We start from the raw sequence: 27,305 nt of genomic DNA on the forward strand, positions 1-27,305 counted from the left end.
AAATATGATGAACAATGAAATTAAATAGAATAAATACGTCTATGAGTACTTTTATGAAAATAGCTTAAACTAACTTATTTTAAGAGAAACGGAAACTAAAGTTAATTCTACTAGCACCAAATTATGAGAAAAAAAAAGTTCAGAAGTTGTTTTGTTTCTTTTGTGTTTTTTTGCAATCACCACCTTCGCAACTAATTATAAGCTATGTAGCGCGAAAACTTCAACTTCTTAACGTTTTTGCATTTTGAAAACGTTTCGTCGAAAATTCAAAGACACCTGCTGGACAACTTATGGGTCGTTTCGCAATTTTCTAAAAAGTTAGAAACATATTTGAATAGCAATTTTCAAATATTTTTGTTTTTGCCATATTTATTTTTTCATAATTTAATTATCAATCGCAAATTGATAGTTGATAGTCAAAATTTATTTTGAATATGTTTGCATGAAAATATAGAAAAATAATTTATATATAAACAAAAACTTTTATATATATATATATATATATATATATATTTGTACATCATATTTATAAATATACCCTACACGATTACTACTTCAATGTTTCCCCTAAACTCCCGTATCGCCATTTTTTGAGACATACCGTTTTCATGTGTCCGTTTCCCCTTTATAGCGTATCGCCGTTTCCTTGTCCGTGCTACATAGATTATAAGAGAACCCGATAAACCGGTTCACCAGATTCTACCACTGCAGGGCCCGCTCATTGTAAAAGAAATAAAATAAATAAATACAAGAGATAGTTACAAAATAGTATCTATACTTTATTTTATTTCATTTCATAATATTTAATTTTTCATTATATATATTGATAAAATAAAAAAAATTAAAAAAAAAATGGGAATTGGTGTTTATGGATGCATAGATACGAATCCAAGGGAAGCCCCAAAGCCAAAATACATGGACAAAAAGGGTTCGCGAAAATACAGGGCAACGCATAAAGCTAAAGAAATGGCGTTGATTTCACGCCATTTTCCCCTTTTTCTATTCTGACTTGTCAATTCCCAATTTTCTACATTACTCTCTCTCTCCTCTCTCTCTCTCTCTCTCTACAACTTGGAATTCGAACCCCACACAGAGATTATTCTATAAGGAATCTGACCTAATTATATAAATAATCCCTTATTTTTTTATCCCCATTCGATTCTTTCCTTCTTCAATAATTGGCTCAAAGTATCCTCCTCCTTTCTTCGCTGCGACCCCCATTTTCCAATTTTCTTTTAATCAGGTATGAATTTTTTGATTTCGCAGATGTATATGCGCGTGTATGTATGCATCGGCTTTCTGTTTTGTTTTTTTTTCGACTTTGGGTATTTGGAATTTCATGTTGGTTTCGTGTTTAATTGGAATTTTTGTTTGGTTCGATTTAGGGTTTTCTATTTGTGAAGGTCAACAAGGGCTTTTAATGGCGTCGAGAAGGATCTTGAAGGAGCTCAAGGATTTGCAGAAGGACCCTCCAACATCTTGCAGTGCTGGTATGCCCCCCCCCCCCCCTCAATTTTTATTTTTATTTTTAGTTTTTTATATGATAAAATTGAAACCCCTTTAATCTGTTTGTGACAAAAGAAAACAACTTTTGTTAGATAATTGGTTGAAGATCTTACCTTTTTGGTTATAAAAAAATTTATGTTATGAAGAAGTGTTATATAAAGATATGTTTTGTTTCATTTTCTTGATTTGAGTGATTTTTTTAGTTTTTTTTAAGACCGCTTGTTCGTCTTGTGTCGATAGTGAAGGAATATAAATATATAGAATTTGTTGGGAAATGAAATATTAAATGCAGATGACCGAGTACAACACGAGTAGAACGATTTAACAGCAATTAGGAAGTTTAAGTTCGAGCGGTGTATTGGCAATTAGGATGCTTTATAGTTCTAATTAATTTTCGATGTATGGATCGGATGCAATTTATTCCATTCTTTTGTGTTCTTCTAAGATGGAACGGAGATTAATATGTTGTTGATGCTTCAATGTTCTGCTAGTCCATCTTATTACCGTTTTCTTCTACTCTTAACTATTGCTTGTACAGATGCATGTTCTGCGTCGTTTACTGATAGTGCTTCGTTGGCTCTTTCGAAACAAGAAATATATATGTATCTTGTATTAAAACTTTCGAATTGGTGGAGTGGTTTTGCATTTACTCTGCACCCTTATACACTGTTATCTACTATTGAGAACATGTTTCCTTTGTGAATTGATTTCTGTCTATGATTTATCTTCTTGCTACAAAGTACATATTTGTGGATGCTTTATTTAATCTCAATTATCTAACAATATGTAGGGCCCGTAGCCGAAGACATGTTCCACTGGCAAGCCACGATAATGGGGCCTTCTGACAGCCCTTATAGTGGAGGTGTTTTTTTAGTTTCGATACATTTTCCTCCTGATTATCCTTTTAAGCCACCTAAGGTATGTCTTTATTCGATTTAGTGTTTCGGGAACTTAACATCGTTTTACTCCATAATTTATGTCGACCCAACTATTATTAGCTTTGTCAAAAACCGAAGCTTTCGATAAACTGAAAGGGTTTTTATTGTTTATCTTGTGTCTACAATATATATGATTCTAGTGGAAATAACTTTGTGCTTATTTTCTTTGAAGTCGATTGTAATAATCGAAATAGTTTGAAAAGCATTTTCGGTGCTAAGAAAGACGAAAACTTGTTCTACTATTATTTACAGGTTGCTTTTAGGACGAAGGTATTTCACCCTAATATCAATAGCAACGGAAGCATTTGCCTTGATATTCTCAAAGAACAGTGGAGCCCGGCCTTGACTATATCCAAGGTATTAACTAATTTATTGGCATTTTTTTCTATTTTTTTTTTTCGTATGAAAACTTTTTGTAGTATTTATTTGTGAAAATGATTTTCTTTTTTCGTTTTTTACTATAATATTAGGTGCTGTTGTCAATCTGCTCTCTGTTGACCGACCCAAACCCGGACGACCCGTTAGTGCCGGAAATAGCTCATATGTACAAGACCGACCGCTCCAAATACGAGACTACTGCACGCAGCTGGACGCAGAAGTACGCCATGGGCTGATCTTTCAAGACTTTGTTTGGCTGAAGAAAATAAATTAAGTGTTTGTATGTTACTTTGTGACTTTTGGATTGAAGCTATTTATGTACCTTATTTCTTAATTTGTGTATACTATGAAAGATTGTTGGTAGGAAGGGTGTATTATGTACTCTTTTATGTATTATTTTTTTTTTTGAGATATTTTTGGAGATTATTATTTATTTTTGATTAAATTTCGACCTTTGATTTACATGGGCCGGAGAAAGTTGGGATATATTTATGATTGAGTTCTTGATCGTGTTTAGTGGTCTTTTACAACTGGCGATGTGGCTTGTTGTCACGAGGGAGTGACGCTCGGGTAATTGTCTGTCCATTCTATTGCGAAGCTCAACCGTACGGAATCTTTGAAAATTGGAAGCGGATAGTGGGACACATATATAGTATATGAATATGATACATAATGATAGTGATAAAACGTGCATCTGATTGAGAATTATCGGGATTTTCTACGTTTAGCACTCGAACAATTTTGGCGACTCTAATGTGCAACTGTTTTACACATTACGTCTTCTTGTCAATTTTCTCGGTTAAAATGGATGGAATTGTTACGTCAGTCGCACGTGATGTCGGGATAGTTACCACTTTGGCCCTTATACTATTCCACTTATTTGATTTTTGTCCTCATACAATTGAGATTGCAATTTTAGTCCGACGTTTACCAACATCACATTCATCTCATGTGACAGTGGGAATTACCTATAGTCCCATACTGGGTCACTTATTAACAAATTAACAAAATTTTGTGAATCCAGATTGCATTAATTTATAGAGATTTAAATGTACGCACGATGACTAACTTTTGAAAGTAAAAGAAAGAAGATAAAATACATGGAAAAATTCAAAACACATATTGTTTTATTGAAATCTAAACTAGAGGATTTGAAAATAAAAAAAAAAGAAGATAAATACACGGAAAAACTCAAAACACATAGTTTTATTGAAATCCAACATAATCATTAGCAACTTCATTCATATCGTCATCATCCAACTGGCCGTTTCGTCATCGTCACTACCAAAAGGTGAAACTAAGCTTTCAACATAAGAAATAGAGCCAATCAAACGATCAAACTTATCAACTTGAGACCACCGCAACAAATTTTCACCATTGTAAGCAACAATCTCCGATCGAAAAGCCACCACAACATCTCCATTCCTCTTCAAACACAACGGCGGCGTTGGACTACCACATTCGTGCTCTATCGGAGGATCGAAAGAATTCGGAAATGTCCAAATCTTAGTCCAAGATTCTCCCGCACCATACTCTGTCATAACCCATACACTCATCGCATCCGTGTATCTGTTGAAATCCATCAAAGTAAGACAGCCTCCCGTATTCTCCAAGTACGGTGGGAACAAATCGATCTCCGGAAAGCTCACCGGCCAATCCACAGTTTCGTATTTCTCCTCCACCAAATCAAGAGCAACAATTTCCCAGCCGGCGTATCCGAAAACCAACCAATGCAGCCTTCCGTTGACAAACTTACCGGCACCTCCCGAGACATGCTTATCCAAATCCTCGATTCCTTTCCAAGAATCAGTCTTGGAACTATACATATGCGCATGCGTCCGTGGCTCAAAAGATTCCATGTATCTAAAGCAGACAACTTTGTACTCGTCCGTCCTAAAGCAGACAACTTTGTACTCGTCCGTCGACTCGTTGTACCCGAACCCGTATCCTCCTACTTTGCCACTACCGAAACCGAAGGGTTTTTCTATGTGTTTGGTTTTTCTAGTTGAAGGGTTCCAACAAATTAAATGTCCCGTATAAATATTTTCGACGAGTACTAGCCCGTTGCATGATTCCACGACCTGAATTTCGGTCTCGGGTCGAATTTGAATATCCAAACTAGTCGTGACGATGGGTTCATCGTCGTCAAGAGAGAACGACGACCCGACGCTCAAGAAACGGGTCGATGAATTGTTTTGTTTACCTTCGAAGCTGAAGATGAACTTACTACCGTTATCTTTTTCGTCGGCGCGCGATTTGCTGAGGTGTCTCTTGATGAAATATTCACTGGAGATGAACGAACGCCATCGTTTTGAAACGCACTTGAATCTCAACAGGGATTTCACTGGGAGATGGAACAAGATTTCTTCGATTATTTCTTCAGGAATTTCCTGCTCCAAGTTTATTGGCTTTCGCATTCTAGATTTGTTTTCGTTTTTTCTTCCTGAGAATACAGCGTTGAAACCAGCAAATTTATATTGTGAACAAACCTAGTTTAATAAGATCTCGTTCACTTAAAATTAGATCAGGTGAGATTAAATTGAATTAGATTTAATTGAATTAATCACGTTGAACAAACCCTACTACTACTAGTACTGTAGTATCATTATAATAATAATAATAATAATAATAATAATAATAATAATAATAATAATAATAATAATAATAATAATATTATTATTATTATTATTATTATTATTATTATTATTATTATTATTATTATTATTATTATTATTATTATTATTATTATTATTATTATTATTATTATTATTATTATTATTATTATAAAAAAAGTCCAGAAAAAAACTATTTAAAAACTCTTTTATAAAAAAAGTTAATACGTTGACTATATCCAAGGTATTAACTAATTTATTACCCTTTTTTTTTTCTTTTTTTTCCGTATGAAAACTTTTCATAGTATTAATTTCTGAAAGTAATTATTTTTTATTTTCGTTTTTCATTATAATATTAGGTGCTGTTGTCATATTTCCGACTCCTATCTCGAGCCTTTTTTTTTTTCATAGAAAATCTAGCAGATTGTTATTCAATCCTAAAAAAACAAAGTGATGGCATCTTTAATTTGTAACTATTAATTTTTTTTTTCTCGTCAGTTTTACTATTTCTCTGATTTCCACTTTTGAAATATTATCTCGTGCATTATCACAACGAGGAAATACTCTACAACTCCTAACATTATCAACACTAGTAGAACATAATGAGAAATGAACTCTAACTTAGTATATAAAATGAAATGCAACACAAATCCAAAATTACAAAAAAGTCATCAACCTCCGCATTTAAATTTTATTCTAAAATCAATATCTCATGCTACCGGATGTCGATATATATATATATTAGTCTATCCAGATTGACTTTGATAGTATTTTAAACGATTCGAGCTTGAACCCGTCGTCCTTTATCTCCCACGGTCGATACCAAACTGCTGCTTCATATTTTTTGGGAGATGTAGTGCTTTTCTGTTTAGCTAAGATCAATAGATGGTATAAAGAGCTTGCAACCATATACTCTTTTCCCTTGAGTACAGTTACAAAGTGTAAGGTTGTATTAGTCTTTTTACTATACTCTTTCACTGCAAATTTTGCGACAGACACTACTCTTGGATCTAATGGGCTCTCGACCGGCCACAGACCACCATGCACATAACCTGTTTCATTTGGAATAATAACAAGTAAACAAAGTATAGGAATAAAAATGAGTTTGATATACATATATATTTTTTATGCCCACTTTATTATATATATAATGATGAAAAAATTCAAAACTTGTAGGTATTTAATTTAAATTCGTAAAATGTTAAAGACAACTTAAATTAGTTTTATTTTACAAACTATAGCTCGTCGCGGTACAAATGTACGTATATATATTATAGTGTTCATGAGATATTATTAATTATCATAAATTATAAAGTAAATGTACCTTCAAATGGGGTGAAGCTATCGAGTTCCATAGAATTATTTTTCTGCAGCGGTCTGTACAAAACAGATGCGTCATAGAATAACGGAGAGGTGGACTTGTTACGATCTACGGCTCTGAATCCTAAATAGACTTGATAGTTGTGTTTTTGGCTATACAATGAATAATATCCATTGCCGATAGATACATATTGCAACATTGTATTAGCCTTCTTATTGTGTTCTGTCACTGCAAATTTTGCGATAGATACAACTTTCGGGTCTTGTGGGTCCCATATCGGCCAAACTGGCACGTCACTGGTAATAGGAACAACCAAAATCAAGAGGAATATAAGTAGGATTGAGCATGAGGTAGGTGCCATATTTGATGGTGAACTCATGTGATATAATAGTAGTCATTCTATTTTTTTTATAGCGGTGCTAAAGTTGAAAATAATGGTTATAATTTACTTGAAAATAAGTTAGGGATAAAGAGAACTTTCAATAGGTAATTATCATGGTGTAGTTGAAAGTATTGGGATTTTGGATGTACACGTGTCGTGTACAAACACATTGTTACCGATAATATGTGGCTTTGTTCGTACACGACACTTGTCCATAACACTCCGGCACCTTCTTTTCCCAACTACCCATTGTCGAACCCCTTTATCCCTGCCCGGACATTTTCTGTAGTTGGAATCTGCGGCGGAGAAGCGGCTTCTATAGGTGGAAACTGTTGCGGTCACACTTCACAGATAGTGTGCGCGCCTCATTTTTCCTCTTAATAAAACTCCCGGTTCCTTTACCAATTTTACTATGAAACCGCTGAGTTCTGAAGGTGAAGACATGTTAAAAAAAAATGGAAAGAGAAGAAGATGAAGAATAAATCAAGAGCAGAGATACAGGGTTCTTTTTGCAAATTATTATAAAATAGGGACAATTTCTGTAATAGGGGTACCATTTGCAATTAACATTTTGTTCTTTTTGTGCAAAATTGTAGGAATAAATTAAAATTGAGGCTAAATCGTAAATATTTTTAAGAAAGTTGTTGAAATAGCATGGTCACATGCCTTTACACGTGCTTTATCCATCCAAACTAACTCTAAAATCAAACGGGATTGGCGGAAAGTGTAAACAAATCAATTATTTGAGGACCAATTTTATAGCAAAAAAATTTAAGGACCAAAATTAAAAGAAAATTGTATAATATAGGGACTAAAAATATAATTATCCCTTATTCCCATTTTTTATTTTTATTTTTTTTTCCAAAAAAATGATTTTTTTTTTTAATTTCTTCGTAAAATATAACAATGGGTAGTAGTTTTTTTCCAGCAAATTTATCAAGAATTGAAATCCACTATTTGCTGAAATTTATTTTAAATTTATCGAAAACCATTATGAAATTAACGTAATCCACTTTAAATATCAATGTTAATAGTGAATTTTAATAAATGGAAATGTCAAAATCCACTATGTGCAAATAGTGGATTTAAATAAATAAAAATGACAAAAACCACTTTGTGCAATAGTGGATTTAATAAGGAAAGGTCGGGATCGTCTTCAAGTAGGTGAAACCGTACTCGTCAAAGAGGATGATGGGGGACCGTCTGTCAAATTTCAAAGGATCTCGTTGGTCGTCTGTCGGATTTCAAAGGATCTCGTTGGTCGTCTGTTGGATAACCAACATATAATCACTTATCAAATTAATCAGATATCGTGAAAATATGATAGGTGCAATCGCTATAAGAATTGGAATCGAAACATACACAAATCACCAAAATCACTCTGTATAATCGAAATGTCGCCTTCCTACTCATGATACATTATCGTGGAACCGTTTGCAGAATGAAAATTCCCATTACGATGAAACGGTAGCCTCAAAACAAGGAGCAAGATTTGTGGATTGATTGAGAATGTGATGTAAATGAAAAATATATTACATATAATGTATTTTCAACCCTAATTTGTTATAATAAAGTAAGGATATAATGTTGATACTTAATTATTTTCTATTAATAAAAGACCTTTTGGATTTATCTTAAAAATGTGAAATAAATTGGGGCTAGTTACTGCACATGTCTGATGGAGGATTTTGTCAAATTTCTCTAAGAGCAACTCCAATGGGATTATCAAACATGATATTCAAACCTTTAACCACCATTTACACATGAATATATAGAAATTTTTAACTCCAATGGAATTATCAAATGAGGGTTCTATTTTGATAATTCACCTCTGGAAATTAATAAAAATTGTAACTATCTAAAGATCCAATCACAAATTAACATGTGTCAATTACAAAAAAATTCACCCATAAAGTTCCAATTGATTATTAATTTGATAACCTTGGTTGGAGTAGAAGAATTTTAATCAATATCAAAATATTATCTCAAATATCAAATGAATATTTGATAATTCAATTTTGATATTTAGCATTGGAGTTGCTCTAATTATTTAAACCATCTATCCAAATTAACTTTGATAGCTTTTTAAATGATTCAAGCTTGAAACCGCCCTTTGTCTCCCACGGTCTATCCGAAATTGCTACTTCATACTTTTCGGGAGATGTTGTGCTTTTCTGTCTAACTAAGATCAATAGATGGTATATAGAGCCTGCAACCGTATGTTGTTTTCCCTTGATTACAGTTACAAACTGTAAGGTTGTATTAGCCTTCTTATTATACTCTTTCACTGCGAATTTTGCGGCATATACCACACCTGGATCTTTCAGGTTCTCGATCGGCCACATACCACCAGGTTTATATCCTGTTTCATTTCGAATAATAACATTAAAAATCAAGAATTATACGGATAAAAATGAGTTTGATATATGTGTTATTTTTTTGGGTAAATATTTTTTAAGCCCCACTTTATTATATATATAATGATGACAAAATTTGAAACTTCTATTTTTTTTTAATTTAAATTAGAAAAATATTAAAGACAACTTAAATGGATAGTTTTTATTACTTAGCTAAGGTATTTAAACTCTTGGTGTACATACGGCACTAGCAGAGTCAGGAATTTAAATAAATTCGGAATGGATGCACTATTGGCTAATCACCCGTACAAATTCTCAAATAAAACAATATAATCTTATTTATTAATTATAGAATAAAAATATATAAATAAAAGCTAGATTTTGGCTCTACAACTCTAATACTATCAATGTTATAGAGGTTTTTAGGGAAACGAATTTAATCATCTAACCAACTATAAAGAAATGCAACACATATCCAAATTACCAAAAGCCATAAAATTTTATATTTAATTTCATTCTATAAACTAGCACATCGTGGTACAAATGTAATGTATGTACATATGGCACCGGGAGTCATGATGATCGATGAAGAGCCTGACTGGAGAACACCTTTATTCAAGCATTTCAGAGGAGAGCGAATTGGCACAAAAAGGGAACAACATCGCTTGGCATATAAAGCGAGGCACTTTTACGTGCGGCACGAGATATTATATAAAAGGAATTTCACCAAAATAGATGCGAGGTGCTTGGGAAAGCAGGAGGCTAAACACGTCCTTGACGAAGTTCACCGAGGTGGTTGCGGTGAGCACGGAGGAGCTCGGACCCTCATACACAAGTTATATCGGGCAGGATATTATTGGCCCGGCATGAAAAAAGACACACACCGATACGTTCAACATTGCATACAATGTCAAAAATATGCCCCACTTATCCATAAACCGGGGGAGGAGATGATTATCATGAGTGCCCCATGTCCCTTTGCTCAATGGGGAATTGACCTGGTAGGACCATTCCCTCAAACCACTGGCCGGAAAAAGTTCATCATTGTTGCGGTAGACTACTTTACTAAGTGGGTCGAAGCTGAGGCCTTATCAAAAATATCAGAGGACGAGGTCATGGACTTCATCTGGAAGAATATCTGTTGTCGGTTTGGTCTGCCTCGAAGCCTCGTATCGGATAATGGCACTCAATTCAACGGCAAGAAAATTCGCGCATGGTGCGAGGAAATGAAGATAACACAGAAGTTTGTGGCGGTAGCACACCCCCAGGCCAATGGTCAAGTAGAATCCACAAACCGGACCATTGTCAACGGTTTGAAGAAGAGATTAGACGAGCTAGGGAGAAGTTGGGTAGACGAGCTGCCCTCAGTCCTTTGGTCTTACCGGACAACAGCCAAAGCAGCTACTGGCGAGACACCATTTCGGTTAACCTATGGAACTGAAGCTGTTATTCCGGTCGAGGTAGCAATGGACACACTCCGCATCGCCACATTTGATGAAAAGACAAACGATGATGCCTTGAGGACACAACTGGATGAGGTTTTCGACCTCCGAGAAGCGGCGTATCTACACATGGAACGAAATAAGAACCTGATCAAAGCTCGATACGATCAAGGGGTACGGTCTCGTTCATTCCAGATCGGTGATCTCGTCCTACGACGAGCTGACGCACTAAAGCACACAGGAAAGTTAGAGGCCAATTGGGAAGGACCATACATGGTCACAAAATGTTTGGCCGGCGGGGGATACGAGCTGGCAGACGTAGAAGGAAAACCGTTGCCACGAGCTTGGAACATAATACATCTGAAGCGCTTATTCGCGTAAAAAAAAAAAAAAAAAAAAAAAAAGAAGAGAGAGAGAAAGACAGAAGCAGTTAGTTAGCAAAATCGAGAAATGACATACCTTGTACATGCAAGAAACCATCAATAAACATCTATTTTCCGATTTGGGCTAGGCCCCATGGTTTTTTCTCTCCTCATTTGGAGGGTTTCCACGTTAAAAAATCCTTGCGTTATTTATTTTAAGTTTTACTGTGGCGTTAACTCGCGTGTTTTACTGTGGCGTTAACTCGCGTGTTTTACTGAGGCGTTAAATCGCGTGTTTCATTGTGGCGTTAAATCGCGTGTTTTATTGTGGCGTTAAATCGCGTGTTTCACTGTGGCGTTAACTCGCGTGTTTTATTGTGGCGTTAAATCGCGTGTTTTATTGTGGCGTTAAATCGCGTGTTTCATTGTGGCGTTAAATCGCGTGTTTCATTGTGGCGTTAACTCGCGTGTTTTATTGTGGCGTTAAATCGCGTGTTTTATTGTGGCGTTAAATCGCGTGTTTCACTGTGGCGTTAACTCGCGTTTTTTATTGTGGCGTTAAATCGCGTGTTTCATTGTGGCGTTAAATCGCGTGTTTCATTGTGGCGTTAACTCGCGTGTTTTACTGTGGCGTTATAACGAATTTTCCGGTGACGATTTGAAGTCCATTTGTAAGTTGTATAACTTGCAATTTCTTTGGGTGGAATATTGCGGGCCCGGGATACAAGAAATTCCGCCGGAGATTGGGAATTTGAGTTGGTTGATACGGTTGGATTTGAGCGAGAATAAGCTACTTACAGAGTTGCCGGAGAGCCTATGCAATTTGAGTAAATTAGAAAGTTTAAATGTTAACGGGTGTCGTAGTCTGTGTGGACTTCCGCAAGGGATCCATAGGCTGATGAAGCTCGAACATTTGTATAACGAAGGTACTAGTTCTCTTTGGCAATATCCTAAAGGAATAGCCGAATTAACGAGGCTAGTCACGTTGAATAAAGTCCTTCCTTGTGATGAGAGCCAGGTGGGGTGGTTGAAGAATTTTAACCGACTTGGTGGGAAACTGGAGTTGTGGATCGAAGTAATTAGTGGCTGTCGCGATTCGGTAGAGGACGCTCGCGAAGCGGAGTTGGGGAAAAAGGCGTGCATTCAAGGTTTGAGAATTGTTTTTTTAGGCCGAAAGGTGAGAGAGGCGTCATCGGTTCGGAACGACGTACTAGATGCTCTTCATCCGCATCCGAACCTCCAACAGCTGACTATTATGTTCTATTACGGCTCCCGACTTCCGGGGTGGATTGTGTCGCCCCTCAACCAACTCACGTCTATCGATCTCTTCTTTTGTGAATACCTTCCGTCGCTTCCGCCGCTGGGTAAACTACCGCTACTCCAGACTCTTTCGATTGACTATTTATCTGAATTGGAATATGTCGGACGGGAATTCCGGGGAATAACAGCAGCAACAACAACAACAACAACAACAACAACAACAACAACAACAACAACAACAACAACAACAACAACGTGTTCGTCTTCGTCAAGTACTAATATTATTGATGGTGGCTTTCCCAAGTTAAAAAAACTGTCGTTTTGCAGCTGTCCGAAGTGGAACGAGTGGGAGGACATTACTACGGCCGAAGAAGAAAAATATTCGATAATGCCTTGCCTGAAGAAGTTGGAGATCCGTACACTACTAGAAAATCGCGTTTTAGCTACGGACAAATTTGTAGCTAACTAGCCACAATCCGTCACTAATCCCCATTTAGCGACAGATCAGACCCGTAACTAAATCCGTAGATAAAAGCCGCGTCGCTAATTTTTTGCTACGACACCATATAAATCTGTTGCTAAATATAGCAACGGAAATATTCATTGAAAAATCCATCGCTATATCTAACAATGAGTACGTCACCAAATATGTCGCAATATTCGTAGCAAACAGTCCATTGCCAATTTCATCGCTAAGTTTGTAGAGGGATACCCATTGCTAAATTCGTCGCAAAAGTTGTAATTAATTAAAATTATATTTCATTGCTGTATTATTCTAATGATTTTTTTAATACACATATTCTAATGTTTTTTTTCATAAACTTCAAGCCAATAAAAATAAAAGAACACACATTCTCAATAAACAAACAACACATTTCCCATTAACAAAACATTCAATCAAAGTATCAAACACTTAAAATAAGAACTTTCCATTGATGAAACGGATCATTACCGTCACATAGAAGTTACATTTTCTATATTCTACCCTCGTTGTCCATTTCTAAATAAACAAAACCGCCTGGGCGGTACGAAATTATCTACACAATAACTGTAGAAAAATAAAGTTTTCATATCAGGGTTTTACACCTTCTCTTGCTGCAGCCTTAGGGATACAATTCTGGATAAGACTCGTACTCGCTTCCATCTAGTTGCACCACGATAAAGTATTGGACTTGTCCCTATTCAAACAGAGAAGAAACAAATCCCACAAGCACTAAACTACTAATATATATCATAATTTGAAATATTTTCACGAATGAATACCTTTTTATCACGCATAAGCTGGAGATTTAACAAACTTCGGACTTTTTGCCTGATAATCATTAGAAGGGGAAAATACATCATTAAAAATATTTGGCCAATTAGTTTACTAAATGACAAATGGAGAATTATGAACTTTAACAAGATACGATATAGTATGACTTTAACAAGATACCATATAGAAGAACTTTAACAAGCAAGGTCACCATGCATTCTTCAAATTACCTTGGACAATCCTTTTAGAAATACCAAAGTAAAGTAATGCTAATTAGATGTTGACGAAACCTGTCAAATCCCATAAACTAAAACCAACTCAAAGCAACATTCATAAATGGGGGTTAAAAAATAGTACCTGGTTAGACAAGCTCAAATATTTGCTGCAAGTTAAAAAAAGACAGCACATGTTTAAAAGCAGCCAACAACAAACGAAACGCAAAGATCCGAAAGGCACTAGGAACTTCTGCAAGCACAATATGAAATATCAGAGCAATTTAAGAATATAGAAAAAGAATTAAGACCATCAATTTGTACTAATAACAGTATGTATAATTAACATACACCCTCGGATATTAAGCATTCAAACTTGATAAAACGAAATAAAAAACAAAGTATTTTTCAAGTAACAACAAACAAGATTCAAACAGGACTTATAATTCAAGATTGTGTCATTTTCAATACACACAGGCTAGCTAACAAATATACAAGTTCTTCATTATGATTTTTCTAACATCTGCTATCTATCTTCAAAGAGACTTGGTGTTCTTTCTATTTATATTAGAAGGATGTACAATACTAGATTTAAGATTGTTGAATACAGTTTCTTACTCCGTTATTGTCGGGGAAAGATATTTGTGAAATATGCACACATCGCCTTCCATTCAAATAATTTATTGAAATTTCAATACATTAAGCAAAACATATTTTAACATTACATGCAACTCTTTGGGTTTTCTATTTATCATATCAAGGGATCATACCTTCATAGACATGAGGCTTCTCAATGCAAATTGTTGCATAAATGTGAATTAGCCGACTCTAAGAATCAAAATTTTCAATTGCTTGTAAGGTCAGTGGACCCAACCCACTACTGTTTCAAATCTGGGTGCAAAATAAATTCAAAAACATTGAAAGTCAAAACAAATTGAGTAGCCGACAACAAGACAAAGCATCTTAATATAAATTCAAAAAAAAATAAAAATCAATACGAAATAAAATAAGGATTCATAGATTACCCAAAAAAATAGGGTTATTTACCTCATAAGACATTAAACACTCAAACCCTAAGTCATACAAAAATCAATCAAAAAGAATATACCTATTTATAATTAGGGTTTTTTAGATCTGCCGCTCTAGGGCTAGAGACGACAACAGTGGCGTCATTGCGACTGTGACTGGTGGAAATTGGAGTCTGAGACAGAGAATAGTGGTCGGCGAACAAGAGAACATCAAATGAATTGAATTAGCACGGCAAGATGGGACGACTAATGGCGACGAAGGGTTGAAGCGGGATAAAGAAACTGTTGGTTTCTAAAGGAAACTCGAAAATAATAAGAAGATCGTGTGAGAATAGTTCACACAAGTCAAATAAATTAATAAATTAAAATAACTAAATAGATTTTAATAAAATTTGAAGGGTAAATCATTGAAGAAAGAAAATGATTTAATTTTATATTAGCATTGTATTGTCTCCCGTCGCTATATTTGTTGCAAACTAGTTACTTTAGAAACGAATTTGATATCCGTCGCAACTTTCCGTAGCTATATATGACCGAAGGGACAGATTTGTTGTACGTCGTTAAATCTATCGCTAATTGTTCATTTCGAAACATATTTACTATCCGTCGCTAGTGTCCGTTGCTATTTGGCGTTTTTCTAGTAGTGGTAGCTGCGATGGATTGACGGAGCTGCCGGAGCGCCTCGTACGAAACGTGTCGTGGTCGTCATTGGAGGAGTTGAATATTAGTGGTTCAACACAGCTGAAACAATTTTACGTTCACGGCGATGGTTGGAGATCCATTTCCCGCCACATGAATCCACGCATTCGCTTCAGATATTAATTTGTTTTGTTTAATTCAACTTTCATTTTCATTTTCTACTACTTTAATATCAATTCTTCTGCATGCCTGCCTGCCTTCCTGTTAGTGAGATGGTAATTTCATGCTTCTATTTCTATTGTTACATTAGAGTTACAAACTCAACTATAATGACATTTTAATAATTTACTAGGTAGAAACTAACTAGCATAATCCTAGATATTACTAAATTAACCTCCACTATTAATCTTTGCCCCTTTTTGCATCGAACTCGGTCGCAACTGTGCGCTTTCTCCCTATCATAAAACTCCTAGTATTTATTTTTCGATAGCACACTCGACCTGTTTACTTTTTTACCATTGACTGGCTACAAAAAGACTAAAATACCCTGGTGAGGTTCTTGCAAAAAAGAAAAACCCAGTCCTTAAGTATGTAATTTTCAAAACTAAGGAACCAAATTGAATTTTTTTAAAGTTACAAAAACTAAAAGGGGTCAAATTGTAGTTGTTCAAAATATTTAAAGAAACAAAATTAATTAATTCGATCGAACATGTTCCGAGAGAAGTGAGCTTTAATTTTGATCGCGAATACGTCAAATTTACTTTTTATTTTATTTTTATTGCATATATAAAATAAATCCACATGTCAAATATTTTTATTTTTATTTTATTTTGATCGCAAATATGTCAAATATTTAATTATTTTATTACAGCAATACATTAGGGAAAACAAAAAAATGCAACTCAGAAAATGGAAATAAACAGCAACGCAGTAGCTGACAATGCAGTGAAAATTGGAGCCGACTTTAATCTGAACCCATCAGAACTGTATTTGCTGACTCCAGTAAAACCTGTTGGCCACATAATAAATTATTAGTACCAGCCACATATAACACTGAATTTATTTACTATCTTGATATGAATTTAATTAACTTTAATTTGACAAAGAATGTAATTAGACAATATAATTAATAATAAATCTTTAAAAGAAAGTGTAACAAATTTGATTTAGTGGCATTGTCATGTGTATAGATTATATTTTACAAGTCATTTTGCATGTAAAAAAGTAACAATTAAATCTTCCAATGCTATTAGTATACCTACCAATAATATAGAGTTATTTTGCACATACCCTGTGTAATCTCTAATGGCTAAAAAAGTCTTCATGTTAAAAAAATAGCAATTAACCTCCTATATTACATTTTATTTAGTCCACTGTTCCGTAGTGGATATAAATGTGTTGACTAAAAGGAAGTGACCATACTACCCTCGTAAAAATACAACCAACATAAAACAAAATAAAAAAACAAAAAATAAGCAAAAAAACCTAAAAGAAGAAAAAAGAAAAAGAAAAGGAAAAAATAGTAATATCCGTGTTCGGTTTTTATTATGTTCAGTTTTTTATTTTATTTTTAGAGAAAAAAGCAACACCAAGAAGGAAAAAAAAATGAAAAAAAAATTAATCTGATCGTGTATATATTAAAACCGAAGATCTCTCCTACAATTTGTAAATTTCTTACATTCATTCTCCTACAAAAGGATGTTAATGTAAGACATTTACAAATTTCAAGGTGATGGATGTAATTATTGGAAAATGAGGGTTTTCTTTTGTAAATAGACCTTACTTCAGGGACGGTTGTAATTTACCTATTGTGAACAAAACATACAGTTAAACCTCTATAAATTAATACGGTCAGGACTAGAGAAATCCTATTAATTTAGCGAAATATTAAATTATCAAGTTAATAATTTAGCACGTTTTCACCTAATTGGGACCGAAAGGATTTATTATTTAAGTAAGTTATTAATTTATCGAGGTTCTACTGTATATAGTTGTCGTCTATACTCTATATAATCTTATTTACAGCGTACCTTGAGGAGAAGTGCATCCATTGTTAATAGTGTCACTAAGATCTTTGATAGTAGCAAAATTTGCGAAATAATAGTCTATTTTGACATGATAAAGGCAGAGGAGCACAGCTCTCGTGTGCTCCGCGCAACCACCATCCTCGCAAAACGTCGGCCCGTCGGTGTGGGTCACGTTCAGCCACCCCGAGTGGGTCAACGTATAATTGACCGGGCAACTACTAGATATCTGCAGAATTATTGAATTAATCAAATTAATATTCACGTTATAGGAATATTAAAATTTGCAATACCCCGGTTCTCATGAATTGAAATTAAATATTACTTTTTTCCTAAACATTATATCATAGTATAATGATTTGCAATTTATGTTTTATTCACTAGGCCTAATTTAAATTAAGATAAAATTTAGTTGAATTTATAAATTAAAATTAAAAAATAAATCAATGGAAAGGTTTGAGCATAGAAAGGTAGTACGTTCTGCAGGCAATATTCAGCACTCCTCCAAGCCTCGATTGGACTTAAGTTCTGATTGGCTGTTGGGTATAATTTATCTGCAATAAAAAGACCCGTCGAACAAAATAAAAAATCATTTCCGAATAAAAATAAATTATTAATATAAATAAATTAATGACTTCTGAATAATTCAGTGGTCATATTCCAATAATCGATCTTATTTATTTTACGGTCGGTGAAGTACATACAGTTAATGTGGGTATTTATTCAAGGGTAAATTTCACTTTACCCCTCGTACTCTGCCTGAGAGTCACTTTACCCTTTCGTACTCTCAATTTTATTGATTTACCACCTTGTACTTGTACAATTTCTCAATACAGTCCTTTCCTTCAATTTTTATCAATTTTGACTCTAACGCCATTTGGTGAACTCTTTAAATTACAAAATTGTCACTGCCTATAACGCGTCGTTTCTCCTCCGTCAATATTGTCATTTCTTCTTCTCCCACCACTTCCCCTTCCAAGATATCCCCAAATTGAACCCCGAACTTAGTAAAAATCAAGACCCAAAAATTGATCGATTCCACCCAATGCAAAGAAAAAAATATATGAATGTGTGAAACTTTCTCTTTTCTAATCTCGAGAGTCAAAATCGAAAAAATTCAATATTTACGTCAATATTTTGACTCTTGACCAAATGGCGTCAGAGTCAAAATCGAAAAAAGTTGACGAAGAGGGTTGTATTGGGAAATTGTACAAGTACAAGGGGATAAATCGACGAAATTAAGAGTACGAGGGGGTAAAGTGGTTCTTGGACAGAGTACAAGGGGGTAAAGTGGAATTTACCCTTTATTCAATATACACTCCCCCTATCAAATGAATTTGATTGGTTATTTGTATGAATAGATAAAACGGTGTTTGGTTAAATTTATAAGTTGTTTAAAACAGTTTATAGAATGTTTAAGAGTTTATCAGTTCTTTTAAACTGTTTGGTAAAGTTACAAAAAATTTTTTTTAAAAAATTTAAAAATTCAAAAAACAAGTTGCTGGATAAAAACTGCTTATAAGATTATTATCTAAACTTTAAAAAATAATACTAAAAAATAAGATGTAACAGTTTATTAATTCTTAAAATAACTTATCAGCTGTTCGAGGATAAAAAGAAAGAAGAAAGAAATTACTCTCTGATTGAGCACAGTGAAAGAGAAGGAAAATTGCGAGGAGTAGCCCGAGGGAAGTTGCAACGCTGCTAAGACTGTGTAATTGTCTTCCCATTTTTTTTTTTTTTTCTAATTTTAATTGATCAGAAAAATAGAAAAAATGTATTGAACTTAGTGTGGTGAGAAGCAAAGTGAATTAATGTAACATAACATTTTATACATAGATTTTTTTTAAGGGGTGCAAATAGAACATTATTCTTCCAAAACTAGGAAGTACAATCAAGCATCTCTAATAAATGGGATATGCTTAGAATACATAGATATATGTGACAAAAACAAGAACTATGTAATAAAGAAATGCAACTAGCTGGATTTTATTGTTCTAGGGAGAATGAAAGGGAAAATAAAATGACAAAGTTTTGTCTTTAACAAGAAGACTAGATGAAACCTATGGTCACAATGTTTGTTAATTGGCTGTTTTTTGTGAATTTTATATCTTATAAAGCATAGGGGATTAAGCAGAATTTAATGGTTTATTTGATGGTACACACCGTGAATTTGGTTATTACTTATTAGTTGAGATTCAACCATATATGTGCATTATTAACTTCTTATTTTTCAAACATAGACTTAGAGGGTGTTTGGCTAAGCTTATATGATATTTTAGAGCTTATAAGCTCTTCCAAAGAATTTGGTATTTTCTTGAAAAAAAAGATCGTATTTTTTTTATAAAATAAGTTGTAGGAGAGCAAATAAGCTCTTTTAGAAAAAGTACATCTGTCCCACATTTTTATTTAAGATATTATCTATATATAATATAAAAAGAGGATCTATGCCCTCAATGATTGACATGTGGCAAATGATGATGTCATTTATCAAAATTGCTTAGTTGGAGTTCAATTGATGAGATGGATTCTTCAATTGGTGAGTTGTCAATTTTATTTTGGTATGTATTTAAGTTCTTTCCTATTTAACATTTTACACTCATTTAAAGAATTATCACATGTATATATATTATTTCCAAATTTAATATTTTATAAATTCGAAATAAAAATATCTTATTTATATTTTCAGTATTTCAAAAATTTTTATTGAAAAAATTCATGATACTCAATTTTTTTACGAATATTCAAATAATTTTCAGAAAAAAAATATTTTTTAATATTCAAATATTAAAAATAAAGGAATAGAGTTTTTTTTTTAATTTCAATATTTTAGAATATTCGAATATCGATCCAATTAAAAATAATTATAAAAAAATGATTTGTTTTTGTAATTGTACTTATTAATAAATATACAATATTCTGAAATTTTAAATTTTAACAATTTCTATTATATATATATATATATATATATATATATATATATATATATATATATATATATATATATATATATATATATATATATATATATATATATATATATATATATATATATATATATATATATATATATATATATATATATATATATATATATATATATATATATATATATATATATGTTAATCAATATATATTAATTAATAATTCAAATGAATATATCAATAAATTAATTTATCAATATACATGGAAATAAATAAATATAAACTATATCATTGATTGATATAAGATTATATCAATCATATTAATCAATCAATTAAAAGTAATCATTCCGTATATTTTGGTGTGATACTAATTTGGATTTATTTTACTTCCTTGCCAATATGTATATTTATGTATTTGGATGCTTAAAATTTCGAATTTAATTAGTATGTTATTTAATATATCATGAAATTTATATTTTTATTACTATAATATAAATAAAAAAAAAGAAAAATAAATAGTTTGTATATTTCATATATTTTGAATTTTTATTAAAATTCGGATATGCATTTATTATCTAAATCATTTATATATGTATATATCTATATATACGTATATATCATCAATGTCATATCTATTATATATTGATAACTTATGGGAATAATATCACCCTAACTAATTTTATTTATGTAAAGTTTGACTTTCAATTATTAATTATTAATAAAATTAATTACCGGATTTGTTGTAAATCAAGTCCATTTTTTATTTTATAAATTCAATTTACATTTATTTTAATTATGTTTTAGTATGGTGAAAAATATATGTATACATGTTTTAGTATATATGTATTTATATATACATTAACTAATATAAAAAATATATGATTTCCTTAAAATCATTTCATTTACTTATTTAGTGTGTGAAAATTAAGTATAAATACCCCAAATCTCAACCCCAACTCATTCATCTCACTCTTCATCTACACAATTTGTTATAATCATGCTAAACTAAGGTCCTCATCCTAACACTTTGTTTTTTTCCTTTTGTTTTGTAAATTCATAATGCAATTAGAATTTCTCGATGCGTTCGCCAGAAGCATTTTATTTGTCGTGGAATTTTTACGATGTTATTCATTTATTATGTATGATATAACAATCTAATTTATGTTTTTTTTTTGGTTTTTACAGATCCATGGATAGCATCGTCTGTGTTATATGCGACGACAATAGCAGGAGAGAAGCCATGCGACGTTGTATAGCACGCAAAAATATGATCTGGGAATACTGTAAGGATATATTTAGAAAAAAGTAGTTATGCATTTCAATCATATCTTTTGATTATACGTTAGATGATTGTAAGCTTGATTTCGATGAAAAATAAATTGAGATTAATGAACTTGAGCATGTTATAGATTTTATTTAGTGTTTACGTATTTTTGTAACAATATTAATTTTTGTGTCCATAATAATGCTTATTTTTATCCATTTTGTCAATCTGTACATACATTATTATTAATTTGTACGTTGATATTAGTTTTTATGATTTTATTTCAATATATTTGAATCATAATTTTTTTTCATTATTTTGTAAATAAAATTGTATTTACCATTATTTTGTATTTTTCATTATTGTTTATTATCATATTTTCGTATATAAAGACAAAATACACAATTGAAGTTTTACATCTCTTATTTTCACCCCACATTTTTTACTTTTACTATATAAATGATGCCAATGTTGATATCTCGGCAAATGATCTTATTTTTAAAATGTAAGTTAATAAGAAAATAACCTTAGAATAATTATAAATAAATTCTATTTAAACAAAATTTGTATATTGTAATTTTATATTTAAAATAATTACTTATTAATTTTATATACCAAGCTATTTATTTTCTTACTTACTTTTTTATCTTAATTAATTAACAAAGTGAATTATAGACTGAATATATTTTTTCTAAAACAAATGTTGATTACATTTTAACACTATTCACCATCAGTATAAATTTCAAATTTCACCATCTTTATACGCCTCGCCTCATGCCCAACAACAATTACACATACAACAAGTTCGATTTTTTTTTAATTCTCATTTATATTATAACACGATTTCATATAATCTTTGACAAGTGTTATCAGTTACATTTGACGGCTGTAAATTTTTATTTTGTTCTCTTTTAATTTGTTTCAAATATTTGCAAATTTTAGATTTTTGGTAATATAAACTATTTTTTTTGGTGTTACATGGATTTTTGCAAAATAAAAATAAAAATTGCTTGCTTAATTAAAGAAAATAATTTATACACGTATGAATTCAAAAAAATCACATTATATTGATTTCTGCTGAATATTAAAAACTTAATGAGGGTAATTTCACTTTGTATTGATTTTCTTTATTTCGAGGGTGCAAAATAACAAATTAAATTATTATTTTCTTCAACCCCAATATATTTGAGCATACAAAATGCAAAAAAAAAAAAAAAAAAAAAAAAGAAAATCACAACGAATTACTAAAAAAACTATATTTTCTTAACAAAAAAAATATTCTCACTAAATTATTTGATCAATGAATTTTGTAAAGTAATTGGTGAAAATATTTGGTAGAAATCTTTGGAAGAAAATATAATTTTCAAATAATTTGATACCTAAATTACTGAAGAATATTTTTTATTCTTTTTATTTTTTGTAAAAAAAATTGAAAAAAATTAATATGTTGATTTATTTTTGCACTTTGTAGTTTCGAAATGATTGATTAATAAAAAACTAATTTGTAATTTGGCATCCTACAAAATAGCACAAAAAATATTAAATTACCTTCATTAGCTATAAAAAAATATTCACGGTGCATATGCATAATAATTTGAGTTAATTTTATTTCATATTTCGGTTGTTTTTTGAAATTCATAATATAACCTTTACATTATATAGTTAAAAAGTTATTTCTTAAAATCGAATCTATAATCAATATTTTAAAAATAAAATAGACTGAATTCTGAAATAATGATAAACATTAAATTATATTTTGTGATATATTTGGTGAAATGCCAAGGGAGACCAAACCATTCTCTATATGTGGTGAAATGGATAAATAATTTTATTTTATTATTTGGTATAAATGAAATGCATAGGGATAGGATATCACTAAACACAATATAATTTTCAACCAAAAATGGTGAAAGTGTAAAATAGTATATTACGGGTGCGAGATGACCCATTTTTTCACCACCAAAATAGAATTTGGTGAAAAAATAGGTATAACATCATATTTAAGGGTGGAAAAAAATGGGAGATACCCATTTTTACTCTCTCTCAATACATCATATTTAAATTTTAAAGGGTAAATAGCACTTAATCCCCTGTGGTTTCACCTTTGTACACTTCACCCCCCCTATGGTATCAATTTTTTTAAGCAATTAAACCTCATGTGGTTATCCATTTGTAGCAGCCATCCAATTAACTAACGGAAAATATTAAATACCTGAAATACCCTTTTATTTTTCTCCTGTTTCCAGGTCAAAAGCATGACTAAACTCTTATATTTTTCTTTTATGGAAAAATGTAAATTCAATATGATTTAATTATAAATAACCCAAATCCATAGGACTAAACTACAAATTTTCAGACTTTCTTGAAAACCCGAATCCTAATCATCATATTCTCCGTTCAGGCGTTCAGAATCCCTTTCCTTCTTCTCCGTTCACATCCTCCACCACCACCACTTTCCTTCTACTGTCTTATCTCCACAACAATCCTCCATTCCCTTCTTCTCCTTTCAATTGCTAACGTCGTCGGAGGCTAATCACCATTTTCTTTCTCCATTTTCCGTACTTGAACCTGCAAACTGGGATTCGGCTTTGGAGAGTTGAATCGGAGAGGATAAGGAGAAATACATCCCTCAAATGAGATTTACTGAGTTTGGTGTGCGGCGGATTTTCTGAAGGAAAGAAGAAAGATTGAGGGGGCGTGTTGGCGTCGCCGGAGGATAAGTTGAAAGGTTGGGGGGGTGTGATCTGCGTGCGGCGAATGAATCTGCTAAAGAAAGAAAGGATTTTAATTAAGTTTTAAAAAGTTTCAATTCAACCACTTTAGTTTCAACATTGTTTTCAATTTGGTTCCTTAATTTAAAAAAATTACCTATTTAGGGACTGGGCGAGTGAAATGCACTCAATTTGGGAGAGTGAACTACACTCTCCGTTAGTTTTAATCGATTTTTAAACGGCCGCTACACATTGACAACCACAAGGGGGTAAAATACTTAAATTGATACCAGAGAGGGTGAAATGCAAAACTGGGAAACCACATGGGGGGTTAAGTGCTATTTACCCAATTTTAAAAACTATTATATATTTTTTTTACATTTATAAACATGAATTTGAAGATATACTACTATATGGCACGGAATCCTTTAGTATTAGTATTAGTATTGGTATTGGTATTTGTATTGGTATTGGGATTGATATTGATATTAATTCGTATTGGTATTGGTATTAATGTTAGTATTCATGTTAGTGTTAGTATTAGTGTTTGTTAGTGTTAGTGTTAGTTTTAGTGTTAGTGTAGGTGTTAGTGTTAGCATTAGTGTTAGTGTTAGCATTAGTGTCCGCGTTTCGCGTTCGCGTTCGCGTCGGTGTTGGCTTTGGCGTTGGCGTTGGCGTTGGAGTTGGCGTTGACATTGACATTGGCATTAACACTAGCATTAGCATTAGCATTAGCATTAGTATTAGTATTAGTATTAAAATTAGTATCTGTATTAGTAGTAGTATTATTATTAGTATTAGTATTAGTATTAATATTAGTCTTAGTATTATAGTGTTAGTCTTAGTGTTACTATTAGTGTTATATTAGTATTAGTATTAGTTTAGCATTAACACTAGCATCACCATTAGCATTAACATTATGTATTAGTATTAGTACTAGGATTAGTATTAGTATTAACATTAGGATTATAATTACGATTGGTGTTAGTGTTAGCGATTGTGCAAGAGTTGTAATTTTTGTTTAAGTAGTGGCATCACTAATTCGACGTGGTTAATGATAAACATACATGTTATTTTGCTTGAATTATCTGCTATCAAGTTCATTAGTAAAGTTAGTTATTCCACATAAGATTCACGTGTCTGCATTACAGGAAATATTTGTATCATTTGATATAAATGATGTTATTAGTTTTAGGTTTTGTGGGTTGCATATTTGTCTATATAATATTTAATTGCACTTTATATCTTACAACTTTGCATCATGATCAAGAGATAAATTATCTTTATTTAATTTCATTTGTAATTGATCCTCGTGCATCGCACGGGTGAGTTACTAGTAGTGAATAAAAATAGAAAATAAACTCATTATCCAAACACTCTAACATTTAATCCTAAAAATAAGATGTAACAGCTTATCAGACGTAAGAGCTTATTAGCTATTTAAAATAAGCATAGCCAAACACCCTCTTAAATATATTAATTATTGTTAGTAAATCTACATGTAAAATTATCTACGTACATGTCACATCTCAATTTTTCATTCGCAGTTCTTGACTCCTCGAGTGAACACATGCCATGAAAAGTTAGTGCATTGGAACTTGTTCCTGTTAGAAATTCCAACGTCGTGAAATCGACTCTGGACGTCAACGAATTCATAAACTTATTCAAGAGTGTTTGAAAATTACGAATTGTGTATATCTTAAATCATGAAAGTTTTCAGGTATTTATATGGAGAAATAACTAGATCGCGTGGACCCAAATCCCTATTAACTCCAGTGAACTTAGACTTGTATTATTAATTTGAGCCAATTTGGGGCTGGGTGTTTGTATTAGGATTTAGGGGTGAACTTGGAGATGCAGTATTAACATGTGCTAATTTGGGTATGACTTTGGATTTAATTTGAGTCGGTCTGAGTTTGTGTCGACTTAGATTTGATGATTAATTGTTTTCACATCAAATGTGCATTTGACTTTTTTGTTCATATTTTTTAAAGAGATCACATCTTGTAGGGGTTGGGGTTAGACCGGGACCCCCCAACCAATCCATAAATAAAAATCAATTGAAAATATCAATGTTTTAGGGACAAAATGTAATTCGCCCCCTAGAAAATTCTAGTTTTTGCATTTTTCCCCTATAATCTTCCAAATTTTATTATAGTTGCACGTTGCCCCAAATGGGATTTTCTGGCGTACTTTTCACCGATTTTTCATATCTTCGTCAACTTTAAAGGCATTTTCATCTTTTCACCAATCCCGCCCAAATATTAATATCGTTGAAAACCTCAACTTTTGAGATGGGTTCTGATTTTGCTAATGCATCAATATCGATCCAAGCAATTAGTAACATAAATTTAAAACCCATCTATACAATTTCTTTTATTAGCTCAATGCACCTATTGTGATTTTAGTTTTTTAATCATTGACGAGAGATGAAAAGACAAATACCCGTCAATTAGTAACATAAATTTAGAATTAATATATAATAGAGCCCAAATTGCAATTTTACAAAACTTCTGAAACTTAAAGTATGGGACTTAATTGTAATTTTCTAAAAAAATATTATTAAAACTATGTTGAAACGCACACTACGCGCCACCACTGCTGCAAATACGTATCTCCAACAAAGTCCACCGCCGACGATCTCGTTAGAGACGAAACCATACAACAATCACCCAATAAATCGAAAGAAA

General features: G+C 32.2%; 4 protein-coding genes and 1 long non-coding RNA gene across 8 annotated transcripts; 1 reads left to right on the forward strand and 4 right to left on the reverse strand.

Annotated features, from left to right (window-relative positions):
- Positions 1-982: 982 nt before the first annotated feature.
- LOC105958634 (ubiquitin-conjugating enzyme E2-17 kDa) lies at positions 983-3,284 on the forward strand. 3 transcript variants are annotated; one of them, XM_088812630.1, is made up of 5 exons: positions 983-1,243; positions 1,386-1,490; positions 2,297-2,424; positions 2,697-2,801; positions 2,915-3,284. In XM_088812630.1, the coding sequence occupies exons 2-5, from the start codon at positions 1,421-1,423 to the stop codon at positions 3,056-3,058; spliced, it is 447 nt and encodes a 148-aa protein (XP_088668756.1). In that variant the 5' UTR covers positions 983-1,243; positions 1,386-1,420; the 3' UTR covers positions 3,059-3,284. The 3 variants fall into 3 exon arrangements, with proteins under 3 accessions (XP_088668756.1, XP_088668757.1, XP_088668758.1); XM_088812631.1 differs by having other exon boundaries at positions 1,404-1,490; XM_088812632.1 differs by having other exon boundaries at positions 1,154-1,243; positions 1,386-2,011; positions 2,073-2,424.
- Positions 3,285-3,874: 590 nt separating this feature from the next.
- On the reverse strand, positions 3,875-5,306 carry LOC105958635 (F-box/kelch-repeat protein At3g23880). The gene has a single exon (XM_012982640.2). The coding sequence runs from the start codon at positions 5,237-5,239 to the stop codon at positions 4,064-4,066; it is 1,176 nt and encodes a 391-aa protein (XP_012838094.2). The 5' UTR covers positions 5,240-5,306; the 3' UTR covers positions 3,875-4,063.
- Positions 5,307-6,175: 869 nt separating this feature from the next.
- LOC105958601 (multicystatin) lies at positions 6,176-9,988 on the reverse strand. Its single transcript, XM_012982601.2, has 4 exons — positions 9,979-9,988; positions 9,211-9,499; positions 6,759-7,129; positions 6,176-6,486 (listed from the first exon to the last, which is right to left on the reverse strand). The coding sequence occupies exons 1-4, from the start codon at positions 9,986-9,988 to the stop codon at positions 6,176-6,178; spliced, it is 981 nt and encodes a 326-aa protein (XP_012838055.2).
- Positions 9,989-13,416: 3,428 nt separating this feature from the next.
- On the reverse strand, positions 13,417-15,322 carry LOC148764950 (uncharacterized). Of its 2 annotated transcripts, XR_016029705.1 has the most exons (5): positions 15,134-15,322; positions 14,796-14,916; positions 14,171-14,278; positions 13,822-13,870; positions 13,417-13,736 (listed from the first exon to the last, which is right to left on the reverse strand). It is a non-coding gene; the product is annotated as an uncharacterized LOC148764950 (long non-coding RNA). The 2 variants fall into 2 exon arrangements; XR_016029704.1 differs by lacking the exon at positions 14,796-14,916 and having other exon boundaries at positions 13,419-13,736.
- Positions 15,323-16,594: 1,272 nt separating this feature from the next.
- LOC148764951 (uncharacterized) lies at positions 16,595-19,446 on the reverse strand. Its single transcript, XM_088814540.1, has 4 exons — positions 19,353-19,446; positions 18,194-18,270; positions 17,723-17,945; positions 16,595-16,701 (listed from the first exon to the last, which is right to left on the reverse strand). The coding sequence occupies exons 1-4, from the start codon at positions 19,444-19,446 to the stop codon at positions 16,595-16,597; spliced, it is 501 nt and encodes a 166-aa protein (XP_088670666.1).
- Positions 19,447-27,305: the final 7,859 nt, after the last annotated feature.

This window comes from Erythranthe guttata, chromosome 14 (genome assembly GCF_056151865.1).
Source record: "Erythranthe guttata isolate IM_541 chromosome 14, IM_541, whole genome shotgun sequence".
In the NCBI taxonomy this organism is placed as follows: Eukaryota; Viridiplantae; Streptophyta; class Magnoliopsida; order Lamiales; family Phrymaceae; genus Erythranthe; species Erythranthe guttata.